The 21,201-nt window shown below is 47.0% G+C and overlaps 1 protein-coding gene across 16 annotated transcripts in view; it reads left to right on the plus strand.

The window, feature by feature from the left end:
- The window catches only part of RUNX1 (RUNX family transcription factor 1), a 264,361-nt gene that overhangs the window by 157,498 nt on the left and 85,662 nt on the right, over positions 1–21,201 (plus strand). For 7 of the 16 annotated variants that reach the window (XM_082722945.1, XM_082722947.1, XM_082722946.1 and 4 more), the window contains 2 exons: positions 10,144–10,182; positions 16,205–16,458. In XM_082722945.1, the coding sequence (XP_082579071.1) occupies positions 10,144–10,182; positions 16,205–16,458 (293 nt within the window). Of the gene's footprint in view, positions 1–10,143; positions 10,183–13,358; positions 13,537–16,204; positions 16,459–21,201 lie in introns of those variants that run through there. The other 9 variants (XM_082722948.1, XM_082722940.1, XM_082722949.1 and 6 more) reach the window with 3 other exon arrangements.

Consider the following 21,201-nt stretch of genomic DNA (forward strand, 5'->3'; position numbering starts at 1 on the left):
AAAACTGTTTTTTATTTCATACTACAACTGAAATTTTCAGGCTCTTGTGGAGCATGGTAATTCCATGGCCCCACAGCAAAGCAGAGCATGACAGTCTTAGCCCACTGTTTCATGTACAATTCTGTTTTTCTAAATCTACAGAGAGCAGGATTAACGTGAGAGGATCTGCCTTCTGATCAGAGTGTGGAGAACACTCTAAGACCAACATCTGGCAATTTATTACTTAATTGATCAATATAGATTTCTCAGCAATTCCTCATAGACCTTCACTTCTTACTCCCTCTTGATTCTTAAGCAGATTCCCCTGTGGGCAACAGACGGTTGATTCACACCCAAGATTTATCTCAAGCTTCTAGGGCCCCTCTCTAATGATTTCTGCTACAATCATGGGAAATTTCTCTACCGTCTGAGGGGGGTGCCACAGAGAGGACAACTGTGTTAAGTTGATTCTGGGTTTCCCTTTTGCCTCCTTCCCCACCCCACTCAAAATCCAAGTTCACTCCAGCACTGTGCTGATGTAGGTCAGTGCCCAGCCAGGTCAATTTCTCACAACTCCAAGTGGCATTTATGCGTAAATGTTCATGGTTCTGATCATCTTGTAGGCAAGAAAACTGAGGCTGGGCTGAGGTAGGTATCTAAGCGGCCCTGGGCCATCTGGTTGGTAGCACACTGAAGCCTCCTTCGAGGTGCGCCTCTACTGCTGAGACATAAGTTGGGTGCTCCTGAATCAGACGGACCGGGGTTATGTTGGTTGCATGAACCGTGCCACCACTCATTCAATCATGCCACCAACAACTTCAAAACGTAACGTCTGCTGTTGGGAGGGAAGTGAATCATCCCATCATTTGAAGATACATATATTATATATATATATACTTGGCTGCCCCGTTACACACCATGGTCTACATTTGATGTCATGGTGTCCCCCTCACTGCTCTATCAGCTCACAAGGGATCATTGCGCTCATTTTATCAAACTGACCTACACTTCCTCCCCAGCCCTCCTTCCTATGTCTAACAGTTCAGGAACTGGTTAAATGGACCTACCTTGTTATTTTTAAACATACATGTTGCATAGGGGAAAAACAATCATACCTTCCTATTTCATTATAGGAGAGGAAAGGTAAATCATAAACACAAGGAATAAAATACACTGCTTCCCTGGGGGAGGAGATTTCACTGTGGAATGACACAGGGACGAGGCACGAGGCTCCTGTGCGTTCTTTCCCACATTCATTCATCGACTTTTTTACTCACCTTTAGTAAAATGGTGCGTTGTTTCTCATCCATGGGGTCAGGAGTGGTTTTAAAGTTATTAACTGAATTTTAGCCTACAGTAAAGGAGATTCAGAAGTTACAGCTGTTTTATAGACTCAAAACTTCTATCATCTTCCAGAAAGGTTTTCTGCTGTAAGGTTCCCCAGTGAGGGGACTCAGAACCATGGGAAAGCATATCAACTCACCTCCCTGTTGTGTAGATTCTGAGATGCTTCTCGATGCTTGGATGCTTCCCACAGTGCTGGGATAAAAGAGTATCATTCAAAGAGGAGACCAGTTTCATGCACAACGAGTGGTTTTTCAGCCTTTCCCTGGAAACCACCTTCTGCTTATGGCTAATGAGCCAAAAAAAAGTGTGGAGAAGATCCACATCCCTTCTCAGTCTCCACACATCAGCCTCTTGACCTCTGTGCTCAACCCACAAGACCTAGGGGTGGAACCCAGGTATGTTTGCCCTAAAGAGGTGCTTGGACCTTCAGAGGTTCCCAGCAGCCCCTGAGGATCCATGCAAGGAGGTAGAACCAGTGGTTTCTGTAACAGATCTGGCCCCATATCTTCTCCTTTGTTGTTTTTTTCTGAGCACTGGAGGACAGAGAGGAGGATTCACTCCATAATTTAGACCAACAGCTGCCTCACCAGTTTGAACTATTAGTATACTTTTAACTGGAAGTCATCAGCAAATTGACATTGAGTGTTACTTTGGAAAAAAAAATGCTCTTTCAAAATAAACCTATTTATAGGAAATGCTATTGGAGGATGAGTATCATTTAGCCACTTCGCAATTCTATTTTTAGAATCATGGTTTATAAAAATAGAATGTCTTGTTCTAATCTATGTTGCTTATACGAAATTCATAGAAAACCAATTTTGCTGTAAAGGAAAGAGGCAAGAGATGCTTCAGTAATCGTCTTCCAGAGCTCATGGAAGCCCGAGCACTATTGTGTAGGCTGAGCCATCAGTGGCTGGTAGACATTAAGTGCACGTCAACAATGCATGAGGTTGATCTGTGGTTCCTCCATGGCTATGAAGCTACAGCAGTGGTGTTGACCACGGCTTTTGCAGTTCAGTTGTAGTCTCTGTGTGTCCTTCTACTTCTTTGTCAATCAAGTGATACTGTAAAATGAATTCTGGACTTTGCTTCAGGACAGCCCAGAAAGAACGTATGCATAAGGAAAGATGCATTACTTAATGGCCTTCCCTGATAGCAGGGGTAAAAACAGGGTTCACATGAACTCTGGCCCAATAGTAGCAAAATTGCTATGCAGAGGGAATTTTTGTCTTGAGGGGTCACTCTAGAATTGCGCCATCCAAAACAGTAGCCACTGGCCACAGCCGACTCTCGAGGGCTTGAAACGTGGCCAGACTGAATTGAGAAGTGCTATCATTATAGAATACACGTAGGACTTGGAAGGCTTAGCAAGAAAGAAAGGAGGGAAGGAGCGAAGGATGGAAGAAAGGAAGGAAGGAAGGAAGTGTCATTGATTTTTATATTGATTCCATGTTGAAATAAAAATGTTTGAGATATACTGAGTGAAATAAAACATAGTATTAAAATTAGTTTCACCCATTGCTCTTTACTTTTTTAATGTGGCTCCTAGAAAATTTTAAATTTTAAATTTATAGATGCCCCACATCATATTTCTATTGGGTAGTGCTGTTCCGGAATGAGAAAGACCACCCACATAGTTGGAATGAAACTTGTCAGGATCCAGTAAAGAAATTGACTAGTGATAGGATAACGATAGGAACCCTCTTGCAACCTGGTTTTGATGGCTGGTCACAGCTGGGCGCTCCAGAGGCGAACTGCATGGGTTGAAATTGGGCCAATCACTAAATCTCTGTTTCTTCATGGTAAAGTGAAGGGAAGAAGGATGGACCATTTGTTTCCAGAGGGTTAAAGGGAAGTGTAAGTGTAAAAGCTTTCGGTGTCAGGTCTGTTAGAGGATGCACTGATAAAAGGAGATTCTATTATCACAGTTGTCTTAGTTGTGACATATCTTAGTTGTGTCTTAGTTGGCTCAGGCTACTCTCACAAAATCCCCTCAATGGGGTGGCATCAGCAATGGAAATTTATTTCTCACCGTTCTGGGGCTGGATGTCCAAGGTTAGGGTGCCCCGCAGGGCCACACTGTGGTAAGAGCCGTCTTCCTGGCCTGCAGATGGCTGACTTCTCACTGTGTGCCCCCAGGAAGGGGAGAGAGAGGAGAGAGAAAGCTCTCAGACCTCTTCTGGTAAGAGCACTAATCCCATCATGAGAACCCCGCCTTTGTGACTTCATCTAAACCTAATTACCACCCAAAGTCCACACTTAATACCGTCACATTGCAGGTTAGGGTTTCACCATATGAATAGGGGTGGAGGAGGGGGACATAAACATTCAGTCCATAACAATAGTTTGAAAAGCCAGATCAGAAATAGCTCTGATGTCAGTTTGCATTTGGCAATGTTGTTTAAGGAAACTTTTGGGACAGTGCAGTTTCTTGGGTGCTCCTGTGTGCTGGACACAATGTTTGCTGGATACGGAGCAGGTGCTCTTGCCTTTTCTGAGAACGGGTTGAGAACTTGCTAGAGAGGTGGGATCTCAGGTCCCACCTAAACTTGTTGAATCATAATCTGCACTTAACCAGATCTCCAGAGGTTTCCAAAACACATTCGGTTTATGCCGATACTACTAGAGATTCAAGAAGGAGGAAGCAACCTCATCAGCAAGATGTTCAAAATCTAGTGGTTATGTGTTGGCATGGGGGTGAGGGTGAAGCAGAAGACAGTAAGACAATTATACATTTGACATTAAGGGAGCCCAATCAAAGATATCTTTGCTCCCCAGTGATCCAGAACCAACTATGGGACAGACAAAGGAGTCAGGAAGTCAGGGATTAAGATACCAGCTTTATCACCAAGGATTTTGGGAGCCCATGGCTCAGAACATGGCTTCTTGCCACAGAACCACAGAAATAGAGACTTCGTCATTAGCACACAGGCAGTGCTTCCCCCAAAACAAAAAGGGGAGGGGAAAAGCATGCTCAGAGTACTAATTTTCTATTGCTGCCACACTACCAAATTACCACAAATTTAGCAGTTTACACCACACCCACTTATTAGCTCATAGCTCTGTGGGTCAGAAGTCCAGCTGGGCCCCAGGGAGTTCCCAGCTCAGACACAAGGCCACAAACCAAGGTGTTGGCCAGGCTGAGCTCTTATCTGGAGGCTTTGGCGGGGGGCGGGGGTTGCACTTCCAGGCTTCACAGATTATTGGCAGAATGCAGTTCCTTAGGACTACAAGAGGAGGTCCTGTTTCCATGCCGGTTGTAGCCAGGGGTCACACACATGGTGATTGCTCTCCATGCTTGCACGTGGCCCCGTCCCTCATCCAGTCAACAATGCATGCACATCGGATCTTTCTCTACCGCATTTCTGCCCCAGTCTGAGGAAACTCCACTTTTAAAGGTCTCATGTGATGAGATGAGGCCCCCAGATACTTGTCCTTTGGGTTGACTCCAAGTCAACTATCAGTGACATCAATCCCATCAGAAAAATTCCTTCTGCCGTGTAACATAGCCAGGGCATGACACGCCATCCTATTCACAGTCTTACAGATTAAGGTGGGAAATCTTGGGGATCTATTTTAGGATTCTGCCTACTATGCCTGGCTTCCATTCCCAAAGCTACTAACCAAGCACTTTAGTCTTTTATGGTGGAGGATAAATGGGATTGTGGTAAGAGGCCAAGTAAACTTCTTGGCCTCTTACCACACAGAAACCAGGAATGTCATTCCACATAGAAACCTGAAATCAGGGGCGCCTGGGTGGCTCAGTGTGTTATACGCCTCTGCCTTCGGCTCAGGTCATGATCTCAGGGTCCTGAGATCCAGCCCCGCACTGGGCTCTCTGCTCAGTGGCGAGCCTGCTTCCTCCTCTCTCCCTCTCTGCCTGCCTTTCTGCCTACTTGGGATCTCTGTGTCAAATAAATAAATAAAATCTTTAAAAAAAAAAAAAAAAAGAAAAGAAAAGAAACCTGAAATCAATGCTTCCCTCTTACCCAACCCACTCCTCAATGTATTCAAATAGCTAAAACACAAAGTAAAATACAGTTCAGTGGTCATTCAGAGGACATGGAGAACATGAAGAAGCATATATTTGGTTCTTGAGAGAAAATTTCGTCTGAGGCACAGACATCACCTTCAAGATGGTGATGGAAGGTAGCCCTTAATCCTGTAGGACTGTACAGAAGAGCTGGCTCTGAAGTTGGGGTGCATTCTGTGACAGAGTTTGCAGAGCAGAGGTGTGGCAGATCAATCTGAATGTACTATATGAAATTAATAGAGGCTCCCTTGTGGGAGACCTTTGCAGACCTTTGCAGGGAAACCTGGTGAAAGGCCATAAGAACCTGAACCAGAAGGATGGACAGAAAAGGGAGATAAATTATAGCAAAGTAACCAAAAAGAGGACTCAGCAGCAGATTGGATGAGCTCAAAGATAAATCCATGGATCCAACTTGGAAGCCAGGAGGAGGAGGATGCTATGAGCAAAGCAAGAAGAGCTAGTTGGGGTGGGACCTGAGGAGTCTGACCTTCGGTAAAATGCACACAGCAAATGTTAATTCTCTCATGCGTCTTCCATCTTCAACACACACACACACACACACACACACACACACACACACACACACATCTCAACTCTGGGCTTTCCCTCTCTTGGCCATTCTACCTTTCTCCTCCCTCCTCCACAAAGCCCCTACCTCCCCCTCCCTACATCCATTCGCTGCCCCTCGTCCTCTGCTCCACTGAACGTCTTCTAGCAAAGGTCACCATGCCTCCCCTAGAGACAAATCCAATGTAACTGTTTCAGTCGTCATCTCCACGGCCCCTCCTTGGCCTTGGCCTTTGAGACATGCCTTTCCTCTCAAAATTCCCATGTTCTTTTGTTTTAAAGACTCTTTTCTTTCGGGGTGGAGGGAGGGGTGGGCGGGAAGGCTCCGTGGATTAAATCTCTGCTTTCTGCTCAGGTCATGATCCCAGAGCCCTGGGATCCAGCAGGGCATCAGGCTCCCCCCTGCTCAGCAGGGGGCCTGCTTCCCCCTCCCACTCTGCCCGCTTCTCTGCCTACTTGTGATCTCTCTTTCTTTCTCTGTCAAATAAATAAATAAAGACTCTATTCTTTCCTCTTTCTCCTCCTAGCTCAGTCTCCTTGGTGGTTCCATCTTTTTCTGATCAACTCCTTAGATGTTGATGGTCTTGGACTCTGTCAATGCTCTCTTCTCCCCAGACACAGTCTCTGTACAATGTGAAGCCACTGTAGATCTGTGAGGACCTCTGTCCTCAATTCCTGGCTATTTTCCCCACCAGCACCCACAGCTCCATTCTGTTCATCCAAAACCGATTCTCGTGTCTACCTCCACACCCCGCCTCTTCTGGTCTTCTCTACTGCTGGTCACGGCACCCGGGCCCGAGGTGGGGAACACTCTATTCTCCCACAACCGCCCCCTCTTCCATCTCCATTGTTCCCACCCGAAGACAGATGTTGACAGTTCCTTGTGGGACAGCCACAGTAGCTCCCTCTCCCTCATCTCTGACCCCTCCCACTCACCCCTCCACCTCGGACAGATTTACTTCCCTCTAACATGTATTAGTCCTGTTGTTCTCCAGATTTCAAGGCTTTCATAGAAGCCATTGCCCTCACACTGAAGTGCAAATTTCTTCAGCTTCCTGTGACCTGTGTCTTGGTGAGCACACTGATCCCAGGCTCACACTCCGACTAACTATACTAACACTATCATGTGGTTCTATTTCACAAATTCACATCTTTTCCTGCTGACCCTTCCACCAGGAGCACCTTCTCCCCTACTCCCCCCCCCCACCTCTGCAAACCCTTCCTCCAGCCTACCTAGCCTCCAGGAGTCACATTAAGTATCACCTCTACTGTGAAGGGAGGCCTTCCCAAGCACACCAGGTGGTATGATCTTTTCTTTTTCCTGTACACCTCCCACCATCTTCCTGGAGCCCTAACAGTCCACCGACACTCGGTAACACAATCACACTCCATTCTTCTCTGTCCTTTGTTACCGACTAGCCTAGCGCTCTGCCTGGCACATAGAAAGCTTTAGAGAACTGCTGCGGGAAGGCGATCAGGTGTTTCATATCTAGGAAAGTACCAAAGATGTCATTTTGAAGGAGTGGGGGCAGGAAAGGACTAGGAAATTATTTAATATTTATTAAGAATTTAAAAGCTAGGGATGCCTGGGGGGCTCAGTGGGTTAAGCCTTTGCCTTCGGCTCAGGTCATGATCCCAGCGTCCTGGGATCGAGCCCCGCATTGGGTTCTCTGCTAAGCTGGGAGCCTGCTTCCCCCTCTCTCTCTGCCTGCCTCTCTGCCTACTTGTGATCTCTGTCAAATAAATTAAAAAAAAATCTTTTAAAAAAAGAATTTAAAAGCTAAACGGACTTTGACTTGCTCCTCAAACTCTGTGGATGGCCAGAAATAACTTCAGACTGTGACTCTTAGACATTTGAGATTTGCAGTGTAAAGAAATTCAGGGATAGTGTCTAATGGAGATGATGAAACAGGGGAGGATCAAACTGACACACGACATTAGAGCTTAATTTGTCAGAGCTCTACCGAGGATACCCATGAAAATAGCTGTGGTCAGAAAGAAACACAGCTCATCATGCATTCAGACCCGTACGTGGACATCCGTGAGCGTGCACAGGCACCCGTGAGCAGATTACAGTGACGTTGTCAAGTCTCCTAAACCCTCTGAGTGCGAGGTTCCTCACTGGTAAAACGGAGATGGTGATGGTGTTGTGGTAAGGAATCATGGTGTTGTTGCAGCAAGTTCTATAAAAGCATTTTGGCCATTACCTGGCACTTAGTAGCATTCAGTGAGACGAAGGGAGAAAGAAAGAAAGGCATGAATCCATGGGAGAGAGCTGGAGGAGGGCAGGGGAGCCAAATTGAGGTCTTGCAGCCATAAACATCCAAGACATCTCCTCTCCTACAGTTCAGGTTGTAGCATCTTTAACAACTCTTTGGGCAAATGACCGCCAACCTCCATAGATGCCACCTCACCTGCAGACCTCCCCTGCCCCTCCCCAGCTTCATGGTGTGCCCTCATGTGGCCTCAAGCCTACGGACACGGGACAAAGTAGGGCCACTTCCAACAGACAACACACACCCCTTTTAAACTTCGCTCACTTTTGCCCTTGTTTTTAGGTTAAAAAAAAATGTGGGTTTTTCTCGCAGAACCAGTGAAATATTAGGTGTGTAAACAAAACATTTGCTTTTCTACTTTGCTCCTTCTGTGTCTCAGCCTCTGACATGGAAAGGCTTCTTAGGGTCCCATGAAAGACTTTCCAGGGTGGTTTCTAGAGATTTTCTACTGGGTCTCTTTAATATGAATTTGGCTGCCTGGTTGGTATTACTGTTGTGGACTCTTCCCCATGCTCATTAAAAGTGAACTTACTAACTTCAGGGTACATTTGATATTTCTTACCTTATCATTCATAATTAGTGCAAATGATTTTCCTCTGCTCTATTTTTTAAAATCTGTATGGAGTTATTTTATGTATATGCAAACCACAATCTTGGTGTTTTGTTTTGTTTTGTTTTAAGGATACTCCTTGGAGACAGTACCTATTTAATTGCTTGAATCTTTCATCATAGGGCAGTCTTGCAGAACCCCTTATTATTTTAGTTGCTCTTTTTGCTTTGGCAAAAAAATATAAGACTGAGGAGCTGTAAATCTTGTTCTCCTGCCTATTTAAACAGCGTCTGGAAATCTGAAATAATTACCTCCTTTCTTTGTTTGAAAAAAAAATTAAGATATATTAATATTGTGGAGTAAAGTTGAAAGCTTTAGGTCTGCAATTTTTGAAATGCTCAAATCCTAAGGCTTTGAAAATGGTGTATCTTCCATGTGAATCATTCAGTGCTGAGCTCTGTCATATAGGAGGCTAACCCAGTAATTTCAAGATCAGAACAATGCATGTAGATATGGAAAGGAAAGAGAAGTAGCTTCAGATGACGTTGCTTAATGGGTTTACCTATAACTGTATATGCAGCAGCATGTAGTAAGGGATTCATATATGACCATTAGCATATGATGGTTATTTTCAGTAATAACTGATATCATTATTTCAAGAATGTTATTGTTATTTCAAGAATGAGAGGTTTCAGTATAAATAATCTGCCTCCTTAGCATAGGGAAGGAGAGTAAGCAAGCAAGGAGGAAATATTTCTAAACTGTCTTATTGGAAGTAAGTTATGGTAATGTTTACCTATCGGGTTTTTTTCTTTCAAAAGATGCATTCAAAATTATTTATCCTCATGGCTTTAAAAAACTTGTTGTTACTTCTTGCAGTTCAGTTGTGCTATAATACCAATTTTCAAGGGTTTTGGCATTAAGTTAGGGTTTGGTTTTAATTTCACCTTGAATTCTGATTCACTTTTACATTCTCCAAATGGATTTCTGATATTCATATCACATTAGCATCAAATACAAAGCTTTAAAAAGGTGATTGTATGAAAGATAAAGATTCAGCACTAGGTAGCAGTGGAAAATATTTGTTAAAGTCCCCTATAACCATGTGCAAATATAACAGTTCATTTGTTATTTGCTGGTTACTGTTTTAAGCTATTCCTGTGCCAAAGTTGACAATATACTATAAAAATCTCCAGTGCTAAAAAGTGCGAGGGGCAATCGGCCAACAACAAAAAATTAAAATTAAAATTAAAAATAAATGACAGAAATTTAGTTTTCATACTTGCATGTATTACTATTAGAATAAAATTCATCAACTATCAATAAATTTGGTGTTTGCCGTCAGTATATTTACACAATTATTTTTATTTTCCTACTTTCTGTTCTTTCAGAATGTGTACACGGAATGAATCCATCTAGAGATGTTCACGGTATGTTGGATTCCAAATTATATTTTAAATAAAATATGCACATTCATACATGCATATGGATGATTTTTATCTTTGTAAATCTATAAGTAACTTATAACATAAATTAGCCAAATAATTGAGGCTCTTTTTTTTTTTTTTTGCTGATTCAAAAATACTTAAAAGCTGTTCTTCGTATTGTAAATATCAAACCATATAAAACATTCCAATGAAACTTTAAATGATACCCTCAGTACTGCAGAGTAGTTTACCACAGGTGTATTCTGCTGTTATTAAATGACTCTACATGACTCTCTGGGAAAAAAAAAAAAAAATAGAGCTTGGCTTCTATCTGTTATTACCTAGTTTATTACCTTTGTTACTGCAGTGGCAATGCAAAACTTTTATGAGGGTAAAATGTTTATTAAGCATACTAAATTTGAAAGAAAATTAATTTTAAAAATTTCTCAGTTTGCTACTTGGGAGCTGCAGGATTATGGTAACAGTTCACACTTGAAGCACCACATCCTATGAAAACATTCATATGGAGGAAGGATATGGTGACAGAACGAAAAAATCTTCTCCCCCAAGTAATTAGATTCCAAAAGTAAAATAATCTCAAAGCCACATCAGAGGGTGGGGGGGAGAAGGGTGTTTAAATTCTAATGTTGAAAACTGGACCCTGTGTACAGCAGGTTATTTGCACAGAGTTAACTCCTTACTCTCTTCACAAAAATATTCTCCATCCTTGTGACATTGTATCAACCGCACCAGTTTGGTCCAGAAACACTAGCCAAATACATTCTCTGGTTTTCATTTCATTGAAATGGTCCACTGAGATAGAAATAATTTTCTTCTAGAAATATGGCATTTTTAGAAATGTAATCTTAGAAATATGTTACTCACAGAGGAGAATTTTGATTTAAGAGAATGGTTGAGATTCTAATCTTATTTTTAGGCATATTTTATTTTTGAGAGGGTTTTAAAACGGCAAAAGTGTAAAATATTTAGGTATTTTCTGAGACCACTTTGTTTTATATTTACCTTAAGTTGAAGAAAAACGTCAAGGAACTGTTATTTTTCCCAATGAAATTGATATTTTTCTTCCAACTAACCAAATAGCACTTTAAAATTTCCCTGTGAAAACTTACATTTCATTCCTGTTATGAGCACTATTGGAGTTTCCCCCCACGCAGCAAATTTGGAAAAATCCATCTTATAGCATCCGCCCAACACATCGCTTCGTTGTTGCTTTTTTTTTTTTTTTTTTTTTGGTATTATGACAAGAGTAAATTTTAGTATTATTCCAGGAGTGAATGTGGTAATGTTTCCTTTCCTTTCTTGGGAGAGGCAAAGGAAGGGGAATTCTATATTGCCGCTAAAATGGACTCTTCTGGTGAGAAGGAACTTTTCATTTCGTATGCGATGATGAACTTTGTAAGGTCTGTAAAAAGTCTTTCAGACTAAGGGACTCCAGATACGCCTTAGCTGAGCCTCACGCTTCCCGCTTTCCATTCATTTCAGTCCCTCGACAAGGAAGATTGCTGCATTTTGTTTGTTTCTTGTTTTTAAGTGTGCACCGCACCGCGCAATTAGAGCCAGCGCAGGTCCCAGGAACCTTAAATGCGCGGCGGCTGGATTTAGAATAAATCAGCAAAAGATTTTCCTGCTCTTATCATCCTTGTCGACGTTCAAACTCGACATTTATTGGTTGATACTCGGCTGAGCAGCGCCCACAGTGCTGCCCTTGAAGGGCTAAACTTGATGCATCTATCCCCGTACCTCTTTTAGGGGCAGGAACTTGACCCCGCCAGGGAGACCGCCGCAGGGAGACCGCCGCAGAGAGTCCGACCCGCAGCCCCTCGCAGGGTTTAGGGTTTCAAACCGCCCAAGCCCCAGAGGACCCTTTTTCTCTGACCTTTCCGCAGGGCGAATTACCCCAGTCCGCTATATCCCCCAAATCAGAGCCCGTTTTCGCTTCTGCCAAATTTTTGTGTACCCTCTAGGTCTGCGGAGGTCCGGGGGGATGCACTGTGGAGGCGGTCCCCAGGAGCGCTCGGTGCGCTCTTACAGCGATGTATCTGAGCCGCGGTAAAGGGGTTTAAGTTGCCCCAACTCGTCCCTAGGGCCGGCAGACAAGGAGACTTGGCCACTGCGCAATAGTTGGAATCGCTGCGCCAAGGTGGAGAAGGGACTTTTGTGGGTCTTTACTCCTGAAATTCGGCTTCTTCAAAATCATTTTTAAGGAAAAAATAAAAAGCAGTTGTCGGAGACCCCAGACCCATGAAAACAAACAAAATGCAGCAAGTTGCTGGTTGTTCTCAGGAGTGTCCCGGGTGTCCGGGAGAGGAGGGAGGGGACGGCCCACCTGGGGAGAAGCTCGGAAGGGCAGGAGGGAGCCGAGGCCTCGGGCTGGGGGACGGTGCCGCGGACGCCAGGAGCACCCACGGTGGCGAGCTGGCCGACCGCGCAGTGCGTGCATAGGGGTTTCGGGAAAAGACTCTGATGCGGGCGGGTCAGGACAGCGCAGAACCCGGCGGAAGGGTTCCTGCGCCACCAGCTCCGCCGCCCGGGATAGTAGGGGCGGGAAGCAGCCGATTCCAGTCGTTTCTCCCCAAACTGGTGTTGCTGCTAGAGCGACCCACAGGCCAGGGGGAGGGCGGCAGAGTCCCGCGCCATCGGGGGCGTTCCCGGGCGCCCGGGGCGGCAGCGAGGACGGCTGCTGCCCCCTGGCGTCCGCCCCGAGCCCGCGGCCCGCAGGGCCTCCTACGGGACCGGCGCCAGCCTCCCGGCGGCTCCGCGCAGCCCTTGCGGCCTCTCTAGTCCTGGGGCAAGGGAAGCAGCCTGGGCGCCCGGGAAGGGCCTACCCGGCAGGCCCGCCCTGACCGACGCATCCGTTAGGCCCCAGCCGCAGAGCCCAAGAAGAATTCGGCGCGACGGCGGCCCCAGCACCCTAGCCGCGCGTTCGCAGTGGGGAAGGAGGCGGCGGGCGGGAGGGGCCCCCGCGGGGGGGGGGGGCGCGGGAGGGGATCCCCCACACCCTCGGGAGTTGAAGTGGATGTCTCCGTGTTGAGGGTGGGGTGAGAGCCCGCCCTTCCCTGGGTGATGAGGACCCCACGGCGGTGGTGGGGGCGGAGTGGGTCCCCGGGGAGCTAGGAAGCCCCTCGGCAGGCGGGGGTTGGGGGGGTGAGGGGGGAACGGGCCTCGCGCGCCGGGGTGGGGCCCTTCTAAGCTCCGCGAAAATGCCCCCGGCGCCGCGGGGACCGACGCTGGGGAAGTTCCCGCCCGAGCGCAAAGCCAGGGTGGGTTCAGCACCCCCGGCCGCTCGGGCGCGCGGGGGCGGGGAGAGGAGCCAGAGCCGTTTCCGGGGAGCCGGAGGTGGGTGCAGGGCTCGGGCGACCTGGGCCCAGCGGTGGGCTTTCAGTGCCGCCTGCGGGGGAGCCGACGCTCCCAGAACAGGGAAACAGCCCAGCGGATGCTTTCAACTTTCCCGGAGCTTGTTCTTTAGGGTCTTTTCTGATCCCGACACTCCTTTGCTCGCCGCGAAGCACACTCAGACTGAGTGGGGCGCGCTGCATAATTAAGCCGCAGCCCAGACGCGGTGAAAACACCAATTAAAGAAAACAAACCCAGAGAGAAAACTAAAAACACAAAACCATGTTGTGGAGACCGAGGACCGTCTGGCCTCACTAAATGAATCAGCGCCACTTCTCTACTGCTGCCCACCCGGCTCTGGTGCCGCGCGGAGCCGCTCTGCGGCCCGGCCCTCGGCCCTCCGGCCCCCTCGCGGCCGAATCCCACCCACGAAGAGGAAGCAGAGGCTCGGCCGTGGGTGGCCGCGCAGGGCCTGGGGCCGCCCCGGGGCTCCGGCGCCGGTCCCGGGAGCCTCTCGGCGGCCGCTGCATCTCCAGGGAGCGAGGGGCGCCTCCGTCCGGCTGGTCTCCGGCCCCGGGGCCGTTCCCGGCACGGCGCGCGGCCCAAGCCCTCCCTGGGCCAGCCAGCCTCCTCGCTTCCCACATCCTCCGTCTCCAGACCGCGGCCGCCTGTGGCGCCGCTGGGCACTGCAGCCCCGGGCGGGCGGCCGCGCGACTGTGCCTGTGTGCAAAGACGCAGGGCCGCGGTTCGCCCCAGGGCGGGGCCTCGGGCGAATGTGTGAGTGTGTGCGTGTGCGTGCGTGGATGCGGGTGCGCGGGGAGAGCGGGGAGGCCGCGGTAGCCTCGGACTCTCCGCGGAGGCCGCGTACAGTAGCGCGCGGCGGCGGCGGCGGCGGGGGCGCGCGGGCCAATTCCAGGAGCCCGCGGCGGTGAGCCGCGCCCTGGCTGATACCGGAAAGGCCTGTGATTGGACGGCGGCCGCCCCTATGCAAACGAGCTGAGGGAATGGAATTCCTCGGGCCGGGCTTACAGTAAAAGCACGTTCATTTCCAGGCACTCTCATTCATAGAGCCAGCGGGCGCAGGCGGGACGGGCGCCCCGCGGCCGGACCCAGCCAGGGCACCACGCTGCCCGGCCTTGCGCCGGCAGGCACCTCTTCCTGGGGCTCCTGGGGACGCCAGAAGACAGTCAACCCTCGCTGCTTCTTCTTGACCTGCGTTGGAGCTACGATTTTTTTTTTTTTTCTTTCTCTTTCTTGAATGAATTGGTTTCTTGGCTGGCTGTTCAACTTCTTTCTTGCCTGTGAACTTTTCCCCGGTTGTTTCCTCTGACAACTGCAGGAGAAAGTGTGCTGTGCTTCGAGGCAAGCCGTGAAGTTGCGTGTGCGTGGCAGTGTGCGTGGGAGTGTGACTGCGTGTATAGTTCGAGCCGCCCCGTCTGTTTCGATCAGCGCTGCGGAGCCTCTCCAGGCCCGCTCCACCTGCTGCGGTTCCGCGGTGATCGTAGGTATAGGTGCGTCCCGGCATTTAACCGGCCGGCGCTGGGGCGACGTTGGAGGAAGATCATCTCACTACTGCCCAAGTCGGGCTGACTCACCGAGTCGATGTAGACAGCGGCTGGCTTCCGAAGAGTGCGTGTCTGCGTGCGTGTGACTCGGCGGCTGCTCAACTCCCACCAACCACAGGATCAGCCACAAACTTAACCAACATCCCCAAACCCGAGTTCTCAGATGTGGAGAGCTGTACTCTGAGTGTCATCGACTTGGACCTTTTTTTTTTTCCTTTAAGATCAGCTTTTCTTTGAAAAACTGAATTTTCTGAACTGAGCGTTTTGCCAGAATTTATTAAGAGAACATGACAAGTATTTCTAGCCCAGCCCTTCTTCAACTACTGAAGATTATTTTCAAGGCTACTTAAAAAAAGAATCAGCAGCGTACATTAATGGATTTCTGTTGTGTTTAAATTCTCTACAGATTGAATTGTAAATATTTTATGAAGTAGAGCAAATGTATATATTTATATATACGTGCACATACATTAGTAGCATGACCTTTGGAAGTAGCAGCTCTTGCTTTTGAGGACCGAAGCCAGTTTTGCATGATGAAAGTGGCTCTGTGTACGGACGACACTCGTATATTTTGTGTTGTACTGGGACTTTAGACAAAACTCACCTGGAAAAAAAAAAAAAACTGACAGGCGATTTACTACTGGAACTTCCAAATTATGTATTTGCTGGTCCTTTTGCTCTCCGTATAAATATTTTAGTAAGTGTATGGGAATTTTTGCCTCCGGGAACTTTTTCTTTTTTTTTTTTTAACAGCCAGAGACTGAAGTTAAACTCTCAAAGCAAGATTCAGAAGACAGTTTCCCTCGGCATTTGACTTTGGATTCTAGTTGCTCAGTTTTTAAAGCTTTAAGCTGTCGGTTGCTAGGAGCCCTGCCGGGTATAAGGCTCACCGGCATCACAGAACTGCCCCCGCTCCTGGACTGTTAGTAACTTGGTCTCCCGCCTCCCCCCAGTCCCCCCCCCCCCCGCAGCAATAAAGGCCCCTGAACTTGTATGTTGGTCTCCCTGGAGCTGCTTGCCGAAGATCCGCGCCCCTGTCGCCGCGTGGTAGGAGCTGTTTGCAGGGTCCTAACTCAATCGGCTTGTTGTGATGCGTATCCCCGTAGATGCCAGCACGAGCCGCCGCTTCACGCCGCCTTCCACCGCGCTGAGCCCGGGCAAGATGAGCGAGGCGCTGCCGCTGGGCGCCCCGGACGCCGGCGCCGCCCTGGCCGGCAAGCTGAGGAGTGGCGACCGCAGCATGGTGGAGGTGCTGGCCGACCACCCCGGCGAGCTGGTGCGCACGGACAGCCCCAACTTCCTCTGCTCCGTGCTGCCCACGCACTGGCGCTGCAACAAGACCCTGCCCATCGCTTTTAAGGTACTCGGCCCGGAGCGGGTGGCGGGAGGACAGGACGGGCGAAGGCCGGCGGAGGCCGGGGGCGATCCGGGAGGGCAGTGGCCTGGCGGGCGGGGCCGGGTTCTAGAAGGGGGCCGGCGCTGCCCCCCGCGGCCCCTGGTCCGTCCTCCTGCTCTCGGGACACCGGGGATGCTGGGTTGCAGTGGCGATCCTCGGTGTGTGAGTGTGTGTGTACGGGGGAGGTGGGGTGGGACCCGCAGGGGCTGCCTCCAGGGACGACTGAAAACAATCTGGATGCCCCCAGAGGAGTCCAGTGAGGGCCGCCCCGGAGCTCCCTGACAGAGGTCCTTAGCTTTGCTGTAAAGTAGAAAAAGTTTTAACCCAGCTCTGGCAAGCCTGTCTGCCCCTTGCTTCTCCCTCGACCTCTGGCTTGACACCCAAGCCTTTCTACCTCCCTCCGATGGAGGCATCAGGAAATAAAGCTACTTTTATACTTTCGGGTCAGTGAAAATAAACTGACAAGGAAAACTGTCAAGGCTTCCTACCCCCACCCCGTCTTTAACAGTCCCATCGAAATTAGCATGTCCAAAGTCCACGGAGGGCGTAGTTAGCTTTGCAAAAGTTTTCTGAAGAGGTTTTTTTTTTTTGCAGCTTCTAGTTTGCTGCGCCAGAAGCCGCAAGTAGCGAATCCTGTTTCTTTTCCTGGAACCCTCCTGAACCTTTATCTCTGGCTCACCTAGATTAAGCCTGGGGCCGGGAAAGGTGGCAAGGCTGTCTTCAGCGAGTCGGGGTCTAACCCGCCAGGGGCATTTCTGTCTGAGGAGGCCGGTGGCATGGATTCCACAACTTAAGATGAACCGCTCAAGGGGTCTTCGTTCACTTGAGCCCCTAATCTTGCCGTCAAGCTGCCTTTAAAACCCTCGGCCTTCAAGGGGAATATAGAAACAGCACTGGGCGTTTTAAAACCACCCACACTGAAAAAGTAAAATTGAATTAAAAAACAACCACCACCACTGCCTCCCCACCTCCTACACACACACCCAAGCCAAAAACAGTAGAAATTTGATTTTGGGGGTGGGGATTCTATTCTTCTGTCTTGAGGGGGCTTAAGAAGGGGCAACTTGTTAGTACAATCTGCAGTCATTCCCTGTTCTTTGAAAGGGCTGAGAAAGGCGTGGGGGGGGGGGGGGACTGTAAAGATGAGCTACTCTTTCTTTTTAAGGTAATTGTGCCCTTTAAGGGGAGATGAATTTAACATAAGCTTTTTCTTCTTTTTTTTTTTTTTTAATGGTTCCAGGCCTCTACTGGATCTTGATCTAGTTACAATGGGCAGTGTTGGCTTTTTTATAAAGTACAGTGGGAGTTCTTTAATTTTAAGCTTTCTGCACCTTCCGAACTTACATTAGGATTCCTAGAACAAAAGAAAATATGTCATTGCCTATGTCTCTAGAAGTGCCTCCGTGTTCTGGAAGCAGAAGGTTTTGAGGGGAAGGGAATGGGGAATGGGTCGAGCAGCCCAACTGGGCTATTTCCCTGCTGTCCTTCAATCTCTGTAGATTTGGGTGGTGAGCTTATTTCAATTTTAAATAATTCCAATTGCTTTACCTAAACAGGCTCCTCTAGCTGGAGGACAGGACTGAGTCCACTCAGTGACAGGGGACTAGGCCCTGGGGCCTCTTTCAGATAAGAGCAGAGGGAGGAGACAAGCTGATAATCGCCCATAGGGTCGTTTAAACCTGGTGCCCCTGACACACCAACCGAGTGGGTTCTAAGATCTTTGGCTTCCTTTGGGGACAAATCAGGATCCCTTGTAGATGTCCCCTCCTCTGCCAGGAACCAACGCCCAAACATATCAAAACACTAAGTGATTAATAAGCTTCAGGAGGTGAAGTGATGGAGTTTCTCAAGCCTCCCCAAGACAAGCATTATATATTTTTTCTAAAACACTGTAAAAAAAAAATCATATAACTTGTTTTTATGAGGCGCCAGGGGATTCTTTCCATAGAAATCTTAGTAACCAGAGAGATTTCTTTTTTTCCAAATGATAATTGACTTTAAAATAAAATTTAAAAAATCGGATTTGTTGTACTGAGTAATAGTTTGTCATCTCCTAAATGACCAAGGCATAGTTCTCTTGAAAAAATGTCAAGTGGGTCTTGAGAACATATGGAGGAAAGGGAAGGACAGCGGAGAAATGAGGCCACTTGAGTAATATCTGTCAGCACTCCGTCCCCATCAAGAGAGGCCTCTTCCTGAAGGACGCCTGCTCCCTGCACAACTGAAGGGGCAGACAGCATTTTCAGTGAGGGAACGAACCCAACGGTTAGGCAGAGAAGCAAGCTAGCCTTCACAAGGTGACTGTGTCCAGGTTGATTGCTTCTGTATCCTTGGCCCCAGTCCGCACTTAGCCATCTACCTGCCTCCCGGACAGTTTCTGTACAAATTACGACTTCAAAATGTGGATTTCAAGTAAGCCCCAGACAATCTTTTTAAGTAGTTCATCGGTAAACAGTGACTATATTCCCTGCAATAAGGAGGAGATTGTGTGAAGCAGTGATAAAGTCTGAGGATATTGATGAACAGAGCATTTAAGTGATTCTCTCCCAGTCTCTGAAATCTTATGTGTAAATCCCCTGTTTGAATCTTAGAAACTAAAGGGAGACTTCAGATTATGAATTTTTCCTTCAAATAGATTAAAATCTTCCTATTTGCTTATCCTGGACCCCAAAACATACCCCGCCCTCATTTTTCCCATGGAACACCTTTATTATTTATTTATTTATTTATTTATTTATTTATTTATTTTAGTATAGAAAAGAGAGTTATTTTACTGCTGGGAAAATCTTCAATTTGCTGCGAGTTACCCACTATTTCCAGAAGCAGCCTCAAGAGCTATGTAGATGACTTAGGATATATATGTATTTTTAAATACTGCAGTTTTACAGTTTGTTTAGGCCCCGGTACACCAGGGTCCAAAGGCATAAACATGCCGTCAGCAAGTTCAGAGGTTTTGGATGCTAATAGTCATATTCTTTCCGTAAGAAAGCAGTAAGTAGTGTTTCTGTCGGCAAGATTGCAGTCCCTAGGTATGCATTAAATGTCATCTTGGCTGAATTCTGGGTTCCACTCCACAGCTTTCTTTGAAACTCTGGAAAATTAAGGGATTTGAAATAAATGAATTGTAACTGTAATTTCAACCTAATTAGAGTTATTCAAAATGCCAGTTTGAACTGTGAACAGCCTAGCCAACCCCAGTGTGGGGAGACTCATGAAGTGCATTAGGAGGGCTGATGTTTTGCCCAACTTCCTGATACTTTAAAAACAGAGAAGTAAAACGAAATATGAGATATCCTTTGGCCAGCAAGTCCCTTCTTGTCTGTTTGGTCTGTGTTAAAATGTAAATGTTTGTGTTTCCTTACCTATTGTTTATAGCTTTTCATTCCAGTTCCTTCTTTTTTTTTCTGTTTGAAGTGAGTTTTTTTTTTTTTTTAATGCTGCTCTTATTCTCTGTCAGTGGGACAATCTGTACCAAATTAGCAGACGTGTTAGTTTTAATTTTTTTAATTTTTTAATCTAGTCTAAGTGTGCTTGTTAACAATTAGACAATATATGTTATTACTGTAATTTAATATTCTCCCCTATCCTCCTGCCAAAAAAAAAAAGAGAAAGAAGATCTCTCTGAGATCAATAAAATACAAAACAAAAGAAAATTATCTTCAAGCACCCACATATCTTTGGCCTTTGCTGCATTTTTTTTTTAGAAAGGGAGGGATAGAAAGGGTTAAACTGCTAATTTTGTTAGTCTTAGGTTCCAACATCAACAACCATTTCATATTTAGCCACCATGATCATTTTACTCTATATTTGTTTCTACTTGGTGAAGGTCTCCTGAGTTTGCCAAAAACTGACAAGGATAGTTTTGGAAAGAGGAGAGAGGAGCAGAACAGGCCTGGAGCACCATGAGAGGGGCCAGTGAGAGGACGGTGATTTAGCATGCATTTTGGAAGACAGACAACAAGATTTACTTATTTTAACCTCTTCCCAGATTCTTCCCCAACAAGAAGTTACTCAGTTTGAAAACCTCATTTGTTAAGTATAACTAAATGTCGGATTAAAACAGAGAAGCCAGGTCATCACAGGGAGACGGGGATGAGGAAGTAAAAATATGTGTTCAAGGAGGGCATTTCAACACTGTGAGCTGATTTTACAGAAGGAAGTGAAAACAGTGAGAGAAAAAAAGTGGAAAAAATTTTCAGAGACTGAAAAAAGCAGAATAGAGCCAGCACATTTTGTGGGTATAGGAGAAAAAAAGGTAAAATATATAAATAACTGATCAAGGAGATATATTTCAATGATGTTTTCGAAACAAAAGGAATCGTCGTATTACTGCTCTTAATTAAAAGGCAACAAACACACTTATAATGGGAACTAAATATCTAATTAGAGAGTGCTTGGGGAATAAATAGCTGTTGTTTTTAAATCTCCTTCATAGAAAACATGCCCAGCATTGAGATGGAAAGGATTAGGAAGAAAGATAAAAGCCCAGACTGTGCTCCACAGAGCAAGTGGGATAAGACAGGTGAACATATCTATCTATCGCTGGGCGGGCTCGTTCTCCTGGTCCCCTGGCCCCTTGTGATGAGATGGCTTGTCCTCCCTGTCATACTCTTCAGAATATGAAAGCTGATGTATCACAAGGCATAAAAGCAAGAGATGGTCACCTGGATGACACGGGGAAGGGGTTATGGCCAAGCAGGCAACAAT

This window comes from Mustela nivalis (genome assembly GCF_964662115.1).
Source record: "Mustela nivalis genome assembly, chromosome: 1".
NCBI classification, from domain to species: domain Eukaryota; kingdom Metazoa; phylum Chordata; class Mammalia; order Carnivora; family Mustelidae; genus Mustela; species Mustela nivalis.